The 17020-nt window shown below is 35.5% G+C and overlaps 1 protein-coding gene across 1 annotated transcript; it reads right to left on the bottom strand.

Annotated features, from left to right (window-relative positions):
- Positions 1-15014: 15014 nt before the first annotated feature.
- Positions 15015-16229, bottom strand: LOC110728945. The gene has a single exon (XM_021908655.1). The coding sequence runs from the start codon at positions 16227-16229 to the stop codon at positions 15015-15017; it is 1215 nt and encodes a 404-aa protein (XP_021764347.1).
- Positions 16230-17020: the final 791 nt, after the last annotated feature.

The raw sequence follows: 17020 nt of genomic DNA, 5'->3' as shown, positions 1-17020 counted from the left end.
AGGGAGAGGGTGGTGGTAAGGTGGTCGGTGGCTTGGTTGATTTTTTAATTTGTTTTTTTGAATTTTTTCTTTTTTTTATGGAAAAATTGCTCCCATTAATCTGAACTTTGCCTCGTCCGCCGAAAATAATCCCAACTTTCGTTTATTATCTATTGCACCGAACTTTAGGGGGTATTAATTTCTATTGCACCCAAATGACCTACAACCGGTAAATCAAGTAAACATTTCTGATTTTTTTTTGCACACGTGTCAACATGTAATTGGTTGAAAAAAATAGGAAAAAAAATTAAAAACATAATTTAAAAAAAAACCCCAACAGCCACCCTTAGCTTCTCCACCAGCCACCAGCACCACCATCACCAGCCTTCCTCTCTCCCTATCCCACGGTGTCGGCCGCACCCACATCCCCTCCCTCGATGCCGGCGCCGACCCCCTCTCCCGCGTATCGTCCCCTCCCTCGCTCTTCCTGATACTTGCTTGAACCAACAACCACCCTCCCCGAAACCCTATCTCTCCCGCAAAAACCACCTAAAACCCATCCCCCACCCTCGAAAACCCTAATCGAACCTCTCTAGCCATCGCTAGGGGTTCAGTCAGGGTTTTTCGAGGGTGGGGATAGATTTTCAGTGGTTTTGCGGTGGAAGGAGATTTTCTGGGGGTGGGTGAAGGGAAGGGGTTTTCGTGGGTGGGGGAGGGGATTTCGGGGGTGGGGGAAGGGAAGGGGAGGGGAAAAGCTGGGCGGTGGTTTCCGGCAGCAGGGGAGGGAGTTGAGGAGGGGATTTCGGGGGTGGGGGAGGGGTTTTCGGGGGTGGGGGAAGGGAAGGGGTGGGTTTCGAGGGAGAGGGAAAGCTGGGCGGTGGTTTCCGGCAGCAGGGGAGGGGTTTTTCGGGGTTGGGGGTGATTTCCCGGCGGGGTGGGGGTTGAGGTGTGGTGGCAGCCGCTGGGTATGGGTGGTTTGTGGGGATTTTGTTTTTTATATTTTTTTTGTTTTTTCTAAAAAAAAAAAATTTAAGCCAATCATACGCTGACACGTGGCTAGGTAACCTGCTACATCAGGTTAGATGACCTGTTGGGTGCAACGAAAATTAATACCCCCCCAAAGTTCGGTGCAATAGATAATAAACGAAAGTTGGGATTATTTTCGGCAGACGAGGCAAAGTTCAGATTAATGGGAGCAATTTTTCCTTTTTTTTTAGCTTTTTTTATTTTTATTTTTCAACTAACCATGTGATGAATGTCACATTAACCTGATATAACAGGTTGGGTAACCAGTTGGGATCATTTTGAGTGAGTGACAATCAAAGATCGGATTATTTAAAAATAATCTAAAGTTGGGATTATTTTGAGCGAACCGGTGAAAGTTGGGATTATTTTTATCAATTTTTCCTAAAAGATATGTTAAATGTAAAATGATGTAAAAAATAATCAAAATTATGTTAAGAAAGTTTTTTTTATAGCTATATAAAAATTTATGTTAAAGATATGTCCAATTATTTTATTTTTAGTAATTATATTGTATAATATTAGGGAATTATTTTTGTATAAATTTTATTTCTTTAATATAATTTCAAAAAAAAAGCACTAAGGACACACCTGGTGATGACACGTGTCATTGCTGGTGTGTCTTTTAGTATATATATATAGTTATTATTGATTGATTATTACTACATAGAGAAAGTTCATAGTTGGTAAATTCAGATTTAGGTAAGGCGACTTAATACTTGTACATTCACGTATTATAGTCGGGTTCAGGTCGGGTCAAATCAAGTTCAGTTTATGTTAGGTCAATCTAACCTTCAGTTTAGGTTTAGGTCAGGTCAATTTCGATTAGGTTCATTCATGTAACAGCCCCGATCTACTAACTAAAGATAAACAATAATTAAAAGAAAATAAACAACCTTTGAAAAAAATTTAGAAATCATAAACCTAAATCAGAGGTGTTACAGCCACACTTGAAAACATATCAAGTGTTAAGGCTTATAAAACCCAAGTGTACAACTCTATAAATCTAAGTGGGTTATTTATACAACAAACTTATTAAAAACACTGATCAAAACACTTGATCTCATTTCGCTACGATCACTTGATCAAATGCTTAAATAATCTTGACTGCTCAACATTAAGGATAAATTCTAAAATAGATGTAATACTCCGTATTTTTATTACAAGTATATTTTTATATATATAGATTATTTGTTTATTCATTAAAATGATTCACTTCATTTTAAAAAGAAATTAATTATTTAAATAAAATATAAGTGTGTATAAATTAAATGAATCATGAATTGAGGCAACAAAAAAATTTTAATTGGGTCAATCTTATTTAAATGAGTGGACAAACTTATTAAGAAGTTGAGGAAACTTAAAGGCCCAATATGTTGGCCCCAAATGAAAAGTTGAGGGGAAGTAGGATTTAGAAAATTACTAGGTTAGATAGTTATAGATTATTAATAGATAAATATTATAATCATAAATTAGTCGAGGAATAATAAAAGTATGTGATATGTTAAATTTTAATTGTAGCTTCTAATACACAATTAAAATAAAGTAGGCAAAAAAATCCAAGCAATATTTTTTTTTGTTGTAAAAAAGATCACAAAATATTTTTAAGAATATAATTTTTGGTTTATAGTTGTCCAATTTTCTGTTTTAGAAAAATTATTTGTGAAATCTTTTTATTTTAAATATACTACAATAATATGGAATATGTACCGTTAAAAAATGAAATATGTACAACAAAAATATTATTTTTGAAATTGATTTGTTTCCCTAATTAATAGATTTTTTATATAAAAAATAATTAATAATTAAGGACACACCAGTGAATGACACGTGTCATTGCTGGTGTGTTTTTTAGTATATAGTATTGATTGATGAGTTTTTGTTTTAAAAGGGGAATATAAATACCTTATAAGCTCAAGATTTTTCCCGTCAAGATTCATGATTATCATGTTTTATAAAAGTTTCAAGGAAAAATTGCTCCCATTAATCCCAACTTTGCCTCGTCCACCAATAATAATCTCTACTTTGGATTATTCACCATCACTCCCAACTTTAGGGAGGATTAATTTCTATTGCACCCAAATGACTTGGAACCGGTTGAGAGGTAAATTTTGCTGACTTGTGATTAATTGCACACGTGTCACATTATGATAGGTTAAAATTAAAAATAAAAATAAAAATAAAAAACCCACCGCCACGCACTTCCACCACCACCACCACCACCACCTCCCTCAGCCCCAACCACCTAAGGGTTGAAACAGAGGAGGAAGGGGAGAAAATGGAGGGAGCTAGGAAGGGGGCAAATCGGAGGGAGGAAGGGAGGAAAGGGCGAATTGAAGGGAGGAAGGGAGGAAAGGGGTGAATCAGAGGAAGGAAGGGGGCAATCGGAGGGGGAAGGGAGCAGAAACGACCACCCCCCTACCGGAAACAGCACGCAGGGGCCGCTTTCCCCCCTATTGCCGGAAACAGCACGTAGGGGCTGCCCTACTGCCTGAATGACAAGGGCTGCACCTGTCGGTTCTGGCAGCGGCTGCCTCTTGTTGGTTCTGGCAACAACTGCCTCCTGTCGGTTCTGGCAACAGCTGCCTCCTGCCGGAAAATGGAGGGCCTGCCTCGTGCCAGAAACGGCAGGGGCTGTCGCCTGCCAGAGTCCGGAGGTGGCAGGGCTGCCACCTTGCGTGGTGAGGGTTAGGTTTTTTTTTTATTTTTTTAATTTTTTTTGGACCTATCACGTGTTGACACATGTCTAGTAACTTGCAATATCAGGTTAGATTACCGATTGGGTGCAATAGAAATTAATCCCCCCTAAAGTTAGGAGTGATGATGAATAATCCAAAGTAGGGGTTATTATTGGCGGACGAGACAAAGTTGGGATTAATGGGGGCAATTTTTCCAAGTTTCAAAGTTTTTCTCTTTATTTTGTCTCTCATCTTTCTCCTTATTTTTCTTATCTTTTTCCTTTTCTTTTTCTCTCTTCTCTCCCACACCTCTCTCCTTCTCTTCTTCCCCCCACCGGCGCACCACCGCCGGCCATCTCCTCCTCCCATCTCCTCTTTTGCGGTTTGGTAGGGAAAAAAATCTCGTTCTCTTCCCAATTGAATTCTATTGTTTTATTGTTTTAAAGGCATGATTTTAATTATATTTTGGTATTGATTTTGGGATTACGATGTTGTTAAATTATTGATATAAATTTCAGATTTTTATTCAATCATGAACCCTAAATTAGGAATCCTAGAACTTGGGGATTTTATGTAATTGGTTAGGGATTGATGCTAGGTTATTGTTTTTTTTATTAACTCATGGTTTAAACATGTTTATAATGAGTTTAAAGCCCTCAATTTAATGTTGTAATTTAATTATACACACTACTCTTTAATTAATGAGTTAGGGTTTGATGACCCATAAAAGGGGAAAGGATTTTAATGATTTAAATATGATTTACTAGTCTAAAAGTGATGTTTTATATTAAATAAGAATGCTGGAATTTTATTTAAGTTACGAAAACTAAGTCTTTTTGAAAGGATTTGAAGTACCCACTTAACGAAAAGGTATTATGGCTTTTATGTCATTAAATTGGGTTGATTAGTAAGGTCTAAAGAGTATTATAGTTGCTGAAAATTTGTGAGAATAGTGGATTAATTATAGTTATGTATTTTTTTTATTTGTAGGAAGTTTTGAGCTAGGTGATTTCTAGCGAGTGTGACCGATTTTAGGTAATATTCAAGGTACGTATGTGCATAAGAATATTTGTGTATGCGTAGTATCATGTTAAGATTGTGAATTATGATTTAGATGATGAATTGGTGGCATGTTTGGTTGATTATATGCTTGGAATTGATGTTGGATAAACATGACTTATTATGCAAGCGTGTGAATGTATTATTTAAAGCATGATACAAGTTGAATATATATGAATCATGAAAGTATATTTTATTTTCAAGTATCAAAGAAGCTAAGCATAAAATTAATAAGCAAGGCTTATATATGTTTAAAAAAAAGCTATAATTAGAATTATTGAACATGATTCATGAATTTCATTCTCACCCATTTGTCATTGGTGTTAAGTCAAGGAGTTAGTTTATTTATTTACTCGTTCAAATAAGTGAGATTGATTCAAGGAAGTTTATTAGTGTATTCTATGCACCAAGGTAGTAATCGTGCAATTTTGTGCACAAAACTAGGCAAGGAACTGTAATTAAAAAAAATAGTATGTACTCACTAATTGATTCAAGAATGAATTGGAAGTATGTATTGATGTTGTTATGTTTATTTTTTATTGATTGGTTGGAGTCATCACATGTTAAATTGGTAAATCACGTAAAGTATAAGAGGATACGCACCAAAACTCTTGGAACGTATATACCTTGAGTATGAACATATGGGAGGGAGTTATGGGGTTTTATATTTAATCATAACTTCTACATGGGTACATGACGTTGTACTTTCTTTTATTATTTATGCGCTGGAATTCCGTCACCAAGTGTGACATAGTAGGTGCCAATTGGGGTAACTTCCTGATTTAATGGGCTATTTTTAAGGAAGGAAACCCGTTCGATGCGTAATCTAAATCTATTACTTGTGATTGTATGGAAAGCATGTTTTAATTATTTTATTGATGATAGGATATACATGTTAGTGTGGTGCATATGTACTCAGCTTTTGCTGATTCGTACTTTTGTATTTGTGTTTGGCTTTTCTTTAGTTGACCCTTTTATGACCCATTTATATGGTAGCTAGGTAGAGGGTTGAATTAAAGGGGAAGTGACAGGTACTTAAAGCATGAAGAGCATGATGGGCAGTGGCGGAACCAAAATTTTTAAGTGAGGGGGGCCAAGATCATATCTATGTATGTGTAATTTCGTAACTATTATTGACTTCGTTAATTACATTTACTATTAAAAAAAACAAAATGTTAGTTACAAAATTCGAACTCTTTACCTCTTGTTCATTATCACATGTGATATGTCCAATTTATATAGTGTTTTACCACCGTCCCATGGTCATAATTAGTAGTGTTTTTGGCTCTTTAGGGCCACTTTTATTACTAATTTGTGTTTTCTAGTGTTTTTGTTGTTTTGCTTGAGTTTTGTAGGAAATCGCACACTTGGAGCGTTTTCCGGGTTTTTCACGAAGCAACTACGAGCATTAGGAGGACACGACTATCCTTGAAGCCCAGGACCGGTGAGAGCCGGTGATTAAGGGCTCGGTATGTGATACTGGGGCAATTGGATCGAGTAATCAAGACCCGAAGAGGAAATCCGGATTGGGCCGAGGAATTGAGCCCAATCGAAATCCAAGCCTCGAAGAAGAAACCGGGCCCGATCGGGCGGGCGCGCGCAAAGAAACATCAAGAAGAAAGGTACGCCCAATCGGGTGAGCGTAGGCTCGATCAGGCGCGGCACACCAGCAAGGGCGTAGGAAAAAAGGCAGGCCCGATCAGGCGGCCCTTCGCCCGATCGGGCGCGTGTTTTTTAGGGACCTGATTAGTTTTCATTTAAGGATTTGTTTTAGGGATGTTTAAGTACGATTTTTGGACGTAATTTTGATTACCTTCTCTTTTAGATTTTCTCTCTCTACTTAGAATATTTTCTCTCTCTTAAAACTCTCTCAACATTGTTCTTAATTACATTCATTAATCCAGATTTCTTTTGATAACAATTTCTTCTCTTTTTATTTTAGTTATTTTTTTTAATTCTTTCATTATGTCTTGCTTTATTGATTTGATTAGTTTAGATTTAATTATGCTTGAGTAGTTTTATTTCTAGGGTTTATGGGGATCTAATAAATAATATGAAGGAGTAAATTTGTGATTGTTGATTATCAATGCTTGATTAATTTCCTATTGATTAATTTAATGCTATGCAATTAGGTTTGACCAGATTTAATTGTATGAGTTTATCAATATTAATTCGAGATTCGACAGATGAGAATTGATGTTTAGGCTTAGTTTCAATAGGCGGATTAATTTATAAATGGTTAAGTCGTGATTCGACAGATGAGATTTAATACCGGTAAATTAACTCTGTGATTATAATACGTAGCTGTAGGCATCGTTTGAAGTGTGCCTACGTTAAAGCATGTGTGAATATGCTTGGCACTCATAGGAAGTGGGAATTGACGTATACAATTAGGGACAAGGAAAGTAGGGAGCCGCCAACAAGTTTTTAAGGAACTTGTAAACCGTTCACGGATCATAAAAGGCAACCACGATAAAGGGACAACGATAGGCAACAATGATAGGCAACAACGATTGACCCGTGAAGGTTACACCCCATTCATAATCCATGAGATTATTAACTCAATATGGTTCGGAACCACGAAAGGAGGATCGGGGATGATGGTACAAAGTGGGTCATGGAGTCACATTCGCCCGTATTGGCCTCTACTCGATTCTTATAGTGAAAAGTGATCTCTGCGATCTAAAAGACATGCAAACAAAATATTCAATTTGCTCCAAACTATTATTATGCTAAATTGGTTTAATATTAATGCAACATATAATTCTAAAATATTAGTGATCACTTGATTAAACAACAAGATTAAAAAGGAACCTAAACCGGTTGTCCAAATTATCTTATTAGGCGTGATTTTCAATTACATATTCCCTTTAAACATGCATTATGGTGATCAATAAATATAATAAAATAAACATTAATATTGGAAGCAATTCAACAATAATAGCGCTAGTCAAATCAAATATTAAATAACCCTAATCATGATACTAGCAATATTAAAATAAAATAAGAGTAATTAAATTGATTAATTACTCACATTCTACGCGTTCCTTTAAATTGCTACATCATGAATAAACTGTTAGTAACTTCAATATAAAAATATAAATCAAATGAAAATTAAATTAAATAAATGTAGAGTTGATTTGGTCCAAACCCTAAGTTATTTGTACCTTTCACGCCTTGGTTTAAGGACGGAACCTCGGGTTAAGTATGGACTCCTTGGAGTGGTTAGGGAAAGAATGATGTAATTAGGAATATAGGTTTGAGGCTTAGAATATGAGAGAAAGAGAAGAGAATGATTTGATGATCAAGCTTGTTGATGATTGAAAAAGGGGTGATATTACCTCTATTTATAGAGAAAAAAAAAAGAAGGGTCGAACAATTAAGATAAGATCCGAATTAAATCGGAATAAAACTCGATAGACTGCAGTTTTTACGGTTTTTGTTTTTATCATATCTTTTGATCCAGAAATCGGAATAAGATGAATAAGATATCTTTGGAAAGCTATTGAAGTCTACTTTCTAACCCAATTGGAATCAGATTAAAATATTTTGTAGAAAAAAGATATGGACGAATTAGTAAGACGGTGTCAGTTTTGGATAGAGTTTGATATTTTATTCATATCTTTTCCATTATAGCTCGGAATTGATATTATAATATATCATTGTAAAGATAATTTCAAGGGCTATCCAACCATCTAAAATTTGTATAAAAACTATAAGGAACGGAAATAATATCTGTCTATCTTTGAATGTCTTTCAATTCAAATAAAATTAGGACTTTAAAAAAAAGGAGTTTTATTCAATTTCAAACTCTTTAATCTTATCTTTTCAAAAAAGGATAATTAGGATCTTTTAGAAACTTATAGAAGTTTATAATTAATCATAATTGGTTTAGGAATTGGATTAAATCATTTGGACCCTCCACATGATCATTGGGTCGTAGGTAAGGTGGGCTTAGGTTCAGTTTGGGCTCAGTTTAATATTTTGGCCATAACTTATTCGTTATAACTCGGATTTGGGCTTATAATATATCTTTGGAAAGCTCTTTTAAAGCCCCATCCAAATATTCAATCATTGGACCCAGATTATGGACCATAATAAACTGAATTAAACATTTTTATAAAAAGGACACGAAATGAATGATTTTAACAATTAGTCTAAGGTGCACCCTTGTGCACCTTAAGTAGGTGTAACAACGTAGCCCAAAAGCCTAATTACACACAACCCAATTAAAAAAAGCCCTGAAACTAAAAAATACGGAAACTGCAATACACCCACCCACACCCAATAAATGTAACGTCATTTCCAAACTCAAAAATCTTCTTCTTCTATATGATTTTCTCTATCCTCTTTTTCACTTTCTCTCTCCTCTATTTCATTCTTTCACTAAAAAAATGCAAAAACATCAATGTACATTAGAAAAGTGATGCAAAATCAAAAGGATCCTCCCCAAAAAGGCAATTTTATGTAAATTTCACTTAATTTTGTTTGAATTTATATGATTATCACTTAATTTTGTTTGAATATTGTTTGAAATTTATTATTGGAATTGTCAAAAAAATTAGTGAAATCAAACGGATATTTTATGTTCACATTTTGAAATGCATATGTTTATATTTTGAATTCTTATGTTCATATTTTGAATCTGTTTGTAAACTTTCTAAAATGCTTATATTCACTTTCTAAATCCATATGTTCATACTTTTTTATGTATATGTTCACCTTCTGAAATGCTTAATTATGTTCATACGCATTCAAAATGAGCCAATGCATATGTTCATATTTTGAATGCATATGTTCATATTTTTAATACTTATGAATTATGATGCATATGTTTCATAACCATATTACTTTATTTCTTCAATTTTTTTATGTTCATAATAAAATGCCTTATATTCATAATAATATTTTATATGTTCATAATGTAAATATTCATAGTAAATATTTGTTGTTCTCATTAAGTCTGTTTATGCATATCTTCTCTCTCTTAAATGCATATGATCATATTTTTTACGCATATGTTCACCTTTTAAATGGTTATATTCACTTTAAGGAAACCAATGCTTACGTTGATATTTTGAATTGTTATGTTTACTTTCTGAAATGCATATGTTCATATGTTTTATGCTTATGTTCACTTTCTGAAAAGCTAATGTTCACATTTAAGGGAACCTATGCATATGCTCATATTTTGCACGATTATGTTCATTGATAAAAAAAAATGCAGAAAATCAAATGAAATTCACACACAAATGAAATTGATCGAAGCTAAAAAAATTCAATTCATATGAATTCAAAAAATCAGATAAACAACCAATTCCATATTGTAAGTAACATATTCATTTGTTAAATAGAAAAAAAGAGAAAAATAGAAAAAAAAAACTGAGGAAAAAGGAATTAATTAAGGAAGGAGAAAAAATAGAGTATAATTTGTGAATTCAAAGATTCATATATACCTTAATCAATCGAAATTAAAGCACAAAATCGAAATTCACACAAAAATTCATACTTAATAACTACTTCTATATTGTAAGAAACAAATTCAATCAAAAAAGTGTAAAAAAGGGGAAAAATTAAAAAAACAGAGGAGAGAGAAAATAAAAAATGAAGGAGAAAAATAAAGGAGAAGAAACCTAATGTTCACTTTTTGAAAAGCTAATGTTCATATTATGCTGTTGTTACACCTACTTCTAGGTACATGAGTGTGCACCTAAGAATACGTGTGATTTTAAAGGACACGAAATGAATTAATTTGGGTTTAAAGGCACGAAAAGAGGAAAATAAGTTATGGTTTGGGGAAATGAGATAGGATTTGGGTTGGTTATGTAATGGAAATATGGATTTAATCACTCCAAGATTAAATACTCAACCCGACCAATAATGGCGGTGAAAGGTTGTTCATCATCGGATTTGGTTTTGGGGAGACATTTTTAGGTGTCTACAGTAGCGAAAGCCCTTTATAATCTGATTAATTGATGCTTGATGATTGCTTATTATGATTTTCCCTGGAATATTGTTTATTAGTGAACCTATGTCTTAGGTTTCCCTTCATTGATTTATACCCTTTTTATTCCTTTCCTACTCTTACTTCTAGTATTTAATTACCTTTTTACAATAAATTGTTACTTGATAATTTAGATTGCATTTAATTAATTAGGAGTAAATTGACTTGTTTCCCTGTGGTTCGACCCTTCTTCCCTATCTACATAGTTAGTGGATTTAGGTTTATTTTTTATTAGTTGAATACGACTCGAGCCTGTCAACATGCCAAGAACCAACTCCTCTACAGTAAAGCTTATATTAATTGTATGCAAACTTTAATGTTTCTTTTGAGCCAAGGGGGAGGCCATGGCCCACCCAGCCCCCTGGCTCCGCCCCTGATGATGGGAATGAATGCTGAGAGTTACTTGTTATTCTTTCCTAGTTTTATATTTTGAATTATTTGTTTATTAGAGTATTGATTATGAGCTAACTTTGTTATGTTTATTTTAAGTTGGATATTAAAAGGATCATGTTTGGATTGGTTCCAACTTGTGAATTATTTAATCTTACTTTTGTTTTGAGGTTTTGAACACAAGTTTTGTTTTGAAAGTTGGTTTTGTTTTAGACTTCCACCGTGTGACTTTGAAAACTAGCCTTAGCCGTTATCACGGTGCCGGTAATATTTGGATATTTCCTAAAAAGAGTTTTATTTAGAGTAAAAAGTGTAAACTTAAAGAAGGAAATTTTCAGGGTGTCATAATAGATCATCGCAGGCCCACCATAAGAAAAAGATATGGCCGCAAACACAAGTAGTACAACTAAACAACACACACATCAACAAAAATTTGAGTAACCACAACTCATCAGAATATATGATAAATTATAAATTAATTAATATAACCAGCTCAATTAAAAATTTAGTTAGAAACTACATTATACTTATATACATCGAGGGTAAGTATAACACGATCCTTTAAATATAACCTTTATAAAAAGGGTGTTAAATATCGCTATCCAAATTTATCGTCACCACCATCATTTCAAACCAAACTGACAATCTTTCCTTTACTAATTTTTTTTTTCCCATTTTCTTTCTTTAACATTAGTCCATCAACCACAACCGTGTCAGCCACCACCTTCTACACCGGACAGCCACAACGATGGCAAAAGTCGACGAAAAATGAATGGTGATCGAGGTGGCTTGACGGAAAACGAACTGATAATCAACCGGAGCTCCACGGTAACTGGTTTTGCCATTTTGGTCTTCGGTTACCATGGTTAGTCGGAGGTCAAAACCGGTAATTGTTATCGGTAACCAGAGGTCTAAACCGGTTTTCAGCTTCGGTTATTGTAGACACCCATTTGTGTCTCCTCAAAAACCAAACCCGGTGATGAGTACCTTTCACGTATAATCATAATCGAATGAAGTGAAAGTGTGAAAAGTCTAGTGATGAGGATGTTTTTATTAAAATATCTCTTCTTTCTGTTTTTGAAAATATTTCTTTTCTTACCCTATTTATAAAAAACGTGCATTCCAATTTAGTTTGGTCCATGAAAAAGGTCCAATAATAGTGTAGTTAGATGGGGCTTGAAATGACATTTCCAACGATATATTATAAGCCCAATTCCGATGAATAATGAGGAAGTTATGACCAAAATACTAAACTGGGCCCGGTTTGGTTTCTACATACGGCCCAATGATCTAGAGGAGGGCCTATTATGATTTATCATTTCTAATGCAATTAGGATTAATTATAGTCTTCTAGAATACTCTAGAAGTTTCTCTTAAATCCTAATAGAGTTAGGATTGATAATTATGTTTCAAAGAGTTTGAAATTGAATAAAACTACTCCTTTTTAGAATCCTTGTTCTGTACGAAGTGGAATATATTCAGATTTTATTTTCGTGCCTCATAATATTTATCCAAATTTTATATGGTTGGAAAGATCTTGAAATTATCTTCCCAATGATATATTATAATATTAATTCCGAGCTATAACGAAAAAGATATGAATGAGATATGAAACTCTATCCACAACTAACACCCTTCCACTATTTCGGCCATATCTTTTTATCTACAAAATATTTTAATCTGATTTCAATTGTGTTGGAATTTAAACTTCAAGATCTTTCCAACGACATATTATATCCCTTATTTAAACTTCTGGATAAAAAGATGTGATAAAAACAAAATTCGCAAAAACTGTCCTGCAGCGCCGGACGACAGGGTTGGCACCGCGGCGACACATTTGTCGTCTGGCGCCAGCATCGTGTTTTATTCTTTTGGAAACTCTAATTCTTTTTTTATCATATTCCGGCTGATTTTTATTATAAATAGCCTCCTAAAACCTCCGTTTTTAATCATCAATTCTTACCAACTCTCATCAAGAAATTCTTGATTCTCTCTCTCTTTTTTCTAAACTAGCCTTTTCTCAAATATAAAATTTCGTATTCACAAGATCTAGACACACCTAGCCAAATTCGAATTTTTCTTCGCCCTGGACGTGAAAGGTTTGATTTCTAAGGGTTTGGTCCCAAGTCTCTATTTCAATTATTTAATTTACGGAAATTTCACCATATACCACTGAGTTTAAGCTTAATTCACCGTATACCACCAAAAACTTTCTAATACACCATATAACCTTCAGTTTTATGGAAATGTCACAACATGCCATTAATGACTAACGAAGGTTAACACCGTTAGTCATTAAGGTTAATAATGCCACGTGGCAGCTTGTGATTTGTTCCCTTCTAAATAATTTAATTTTAAAATAATTATTAGATTAATTATTGAAAAAATTAAAAAAAAAGAAAAAAAATCAACCACCACCAACGTTCCCCCAGCCATCCACCACCAACGACACCCCCTGCCAGCCACCGCCAACGAACTCCCTCGCCGGTGCGGAATCCGACCAGGACCTCCGCCGGCGCTCCTCCCTAAATCTAGCCGGGGGTAGGATTTGGGTCAAGGGGTGATTTTACCCCCGAAACCACCATAACCACCACCCTTAAAACACCATCGAGCCTCGAAAAACCCCTCTAACCTTCGCAAATCACCGAAAACCTCCATCCAAGCCCCGATTAACCCCTCTAACCTTCGCAAAAAGGCCGAAAACCTCCATCCCATCCCCGATTAACCCCTTTAACCTTCACCACGAAACTTGCCGAAAACCACCACCACGAAACCCCAAAACACCAAAATCGAAACCCTAGATTTTGGATTTAAGGTTTCGGCATACGTGGTGGTTCAATGGGGTGGATATTTCATCGGGACAGGGCGAATTCGTTTGCCGACGCGAGGGAGGGGGGTTTCGACGTCGGCCGGCGTTTAGGGGACGGTTTTTCGAGGGAGGTAGGGGGTTTTTGAGGTGATTCAATGGGGTATTAGAGGGAGGCACGATAGTTCAGGGGAAGGGGAGGAGCGCCGGCGGAGGTCCTGGTCAGATTCCGCACCGGCGAGGGAGTTCGTTGGCGATGGCTGGCAGGGGGTGTCGTTGGTGGTGGATGGCTGGGGGAACGTTGGTGGTGGTTGATTTTTTTTTCTTTTTTTTTAATTTTTTCAATAATTAATCTAATAATTATTTTAAAATTAAATTATTTAAAAGGGAACAAATCACAAGCTGCCACATGGCATTATTAACCTTAATGACTAACGGTGTTAACCTCCGTTAGTCATTAATGGCATGTTGTGACATTTCCATAAAACTGAAGGTTATATGGTGTATTAGAAAGTTTTTGGTGGTATACAGTGAATTAAGCTTAAACTCAGTTGTATATGGTGAAATTTCCGTTTAATTTAATCTTTAATTTTATACTTTTCCTTGAAGTTACAAACGTGTGTATTTTATTATTAGGAAGAGATACGAGGCATCCAAGTAAGTGCTTTAATTGCTTTATTGATATTATGATATAGAAATCATGGCTAGGTTGTTATTTTGATTCCTAGTATCATGTTAGGATGCTTTTCTTAATTTGATGTTTAGAATGACAACAATATATTGCTAGTATCATATTTAGAGTAAAGAATATAATGTCAATTATGATTTCTATGATGCTTCCAACTTTATTTCTTAATAGCATGTTAGTATCATGTTAGGGCTAAAGCTTTGATTTTTATTGTTTAGTAACATGCTAGGGTTTGTTATTAATTTTTGTAGAATAGTGTAATTCTCCTTGAGGAGGCATTCTCATTAATTCACTATATATAGGATTTACAACCTAAGATACGAGATAACCTAAATTACACAAAATATATCTTAACAGAATATTAACAAGATAATATTAACATATTATCTAACATACCCCCGTAGTCGAAGCGGGAGAAGGTCGGACGCTAAGACTGTTTCTGAAATCTAAGAACAGTTGGCGAGGGAGCCCTTTTGTGAAAATATCGGCGTACTGATACGAAGATAGGACATGTAAGAATTTGATCTCACTAACCAAAATATATTGAGGAAAACTCAAAGAAAACAGTTTAGAAAAATTACCAGAATCACGAGTCATGTGAGAAGTCGCTCCGGTATCCATGTACCATTCGTTATCGGGAGGTTCAAGGCTCATAGAGCTATAAGCTTGCCCGAATTCTGATGGAGTCATAGGCGGCCCGTATACTGTTTGTTGTGGGGCTGCATAGTAGGCATGCTGGATATGTGTAGGGTGTGGGCCCAACACTGACTGCTGCTGTTGGCCTCTAAAATTCGGACCTGGGCCTGTTGGATACGGACATGGGGGTAAGGCCCATTGTCCGTATGGTTGCTGAGACCACGTGGGCTGATTTCCCCACTGAGGGGCTTTCGGCTGGGCTTGATATTGAGGCCTAGTTGCTTGAGAAGGCTGCTGAGAACCATTGTTGCCTCGACCCTTTCCCCTGCCGTTTCCAGATTTGTTATTGGAGCCACGGCCACGTCCGCGGCCACCACCACCGCGACCTCCACCATTGCGCTGCTGGTCGATGGCCGGCTGCTGTTGCGATGGTGTTGAGGTGGGTACAGCTTGCGAATTCTGAGCAAGAAGGGCTTGCCCATGGTCTTCTTGCTTGGTCTTTCTAGTCTCCTCCAATATATACATGGAGCGGGCTTTGTTGAAAGTCGGTGTTGGTTTGGTTTGAGAAATTAAAGCAGCGACAGTGTCGTATTTCCCTTCAGGGAGACCCGCAGTTAATTGTAGAACCATTTTCCTATCGAAAACCGGGCCATCAACGTTTCTCAATTGATCGGAAAGGAGCTTTAGGTGCATGCAATAATCAGACATGTTGGCGAATTGCTCAAGCTTGGTGGTGCTGAATTGTTCCTCCAAATAAACTGCTCTGGTGTGCTTGTTATCATGAAATATGTCCTTGAGCCGGTTCCATAATTCAAGGGCCGTAGCACCCGATTTCATTATAGTATGGACAAGGTCTTTAGATATGAAATTATAAATCCAATTTTTCACAATAGCATCCAAGCGCTTCCATGTATCATCATCAATGTCCGATGGACGGTTAACCTTATCATCAATATGATCAAGCATGTTGAAGGCACATGCTTGAATCTGAAACAGTTCGGACCAAATAGCGTAATGCACCTCCTGTTTATCAAGGTAACAGACATAAGGTTCTTGATGTTTGTGACGGCATAAGCCGGATGGAAGGTGTTAGAGGGGGGAGGAGGGGGATTAGGGACATCATCACCTGCCATTGAAGGAGTGTATGCGGCTGTGATGCGGTTGAGACGAGGGAGAGAGGACGGTGGTAGACGGCTAAACGGCCTAGGATCGCTAGGGTTTTAAGAAAAGAAGAGAGGAAAAACCCTAGGAGGAATCTGATACCATGTAGAATAGTGTAATTCTCCTTGAGGAGGCATTCTCATTAATTCAATATATATAGGATTTACAACCTAAAATATGAGATAACCTAAATTACACAAAATATATCTTTACAGAATATTAACAAGATAATATTAACATATTATCTAACAATCTTGTTAGTATCATGCCTAGATCTTGCTATTATTATGTTTTATTGTTAACATGATTATTTTTATAACTGTTATGATTATGATTATTGTTGTGTCGAATTATTATTTACCATAATTTGTTAATTAGTGAATTGTTTCACGTAATCGTTAATTTACGAATTATTTAACGTAATTTGTTAATTTACGAATTATTTTACGTAATTTGTTAATTTACGAATTATTTCATGTTATTTGTTAAGTGACGGATAACTTATAATGATTCTTAGTGTTGGGGAATTTTGTGTAGAACTACCCTAAAGATAGGGTCATTTATGAACAACTACCCATTTTTTATATTTGTTTAGA

This window comes from Chenopodium quinoa, unplaced genomic scaffold (assembly GCF_001683475.1).
Source record: "Chenopodium quinoa cultivar QQ74 unplaced genomic scaffold, ASM168347v1, whole genome shotgun sequence".
In the NCBI taxonomy this organism is placed as follows: Eukaryota; Viridiplantae; Streptophyta; class Magnoliopsida; order Caryophyllales; family Amaranthaceae; genus Chenopodium; species Chenopodium quinoa.
The sequence above is the reverse complement of the archived record's forward strand: the minus strand, read 5'-3'. Positions and strand labels throughout refer to the sequence as shown.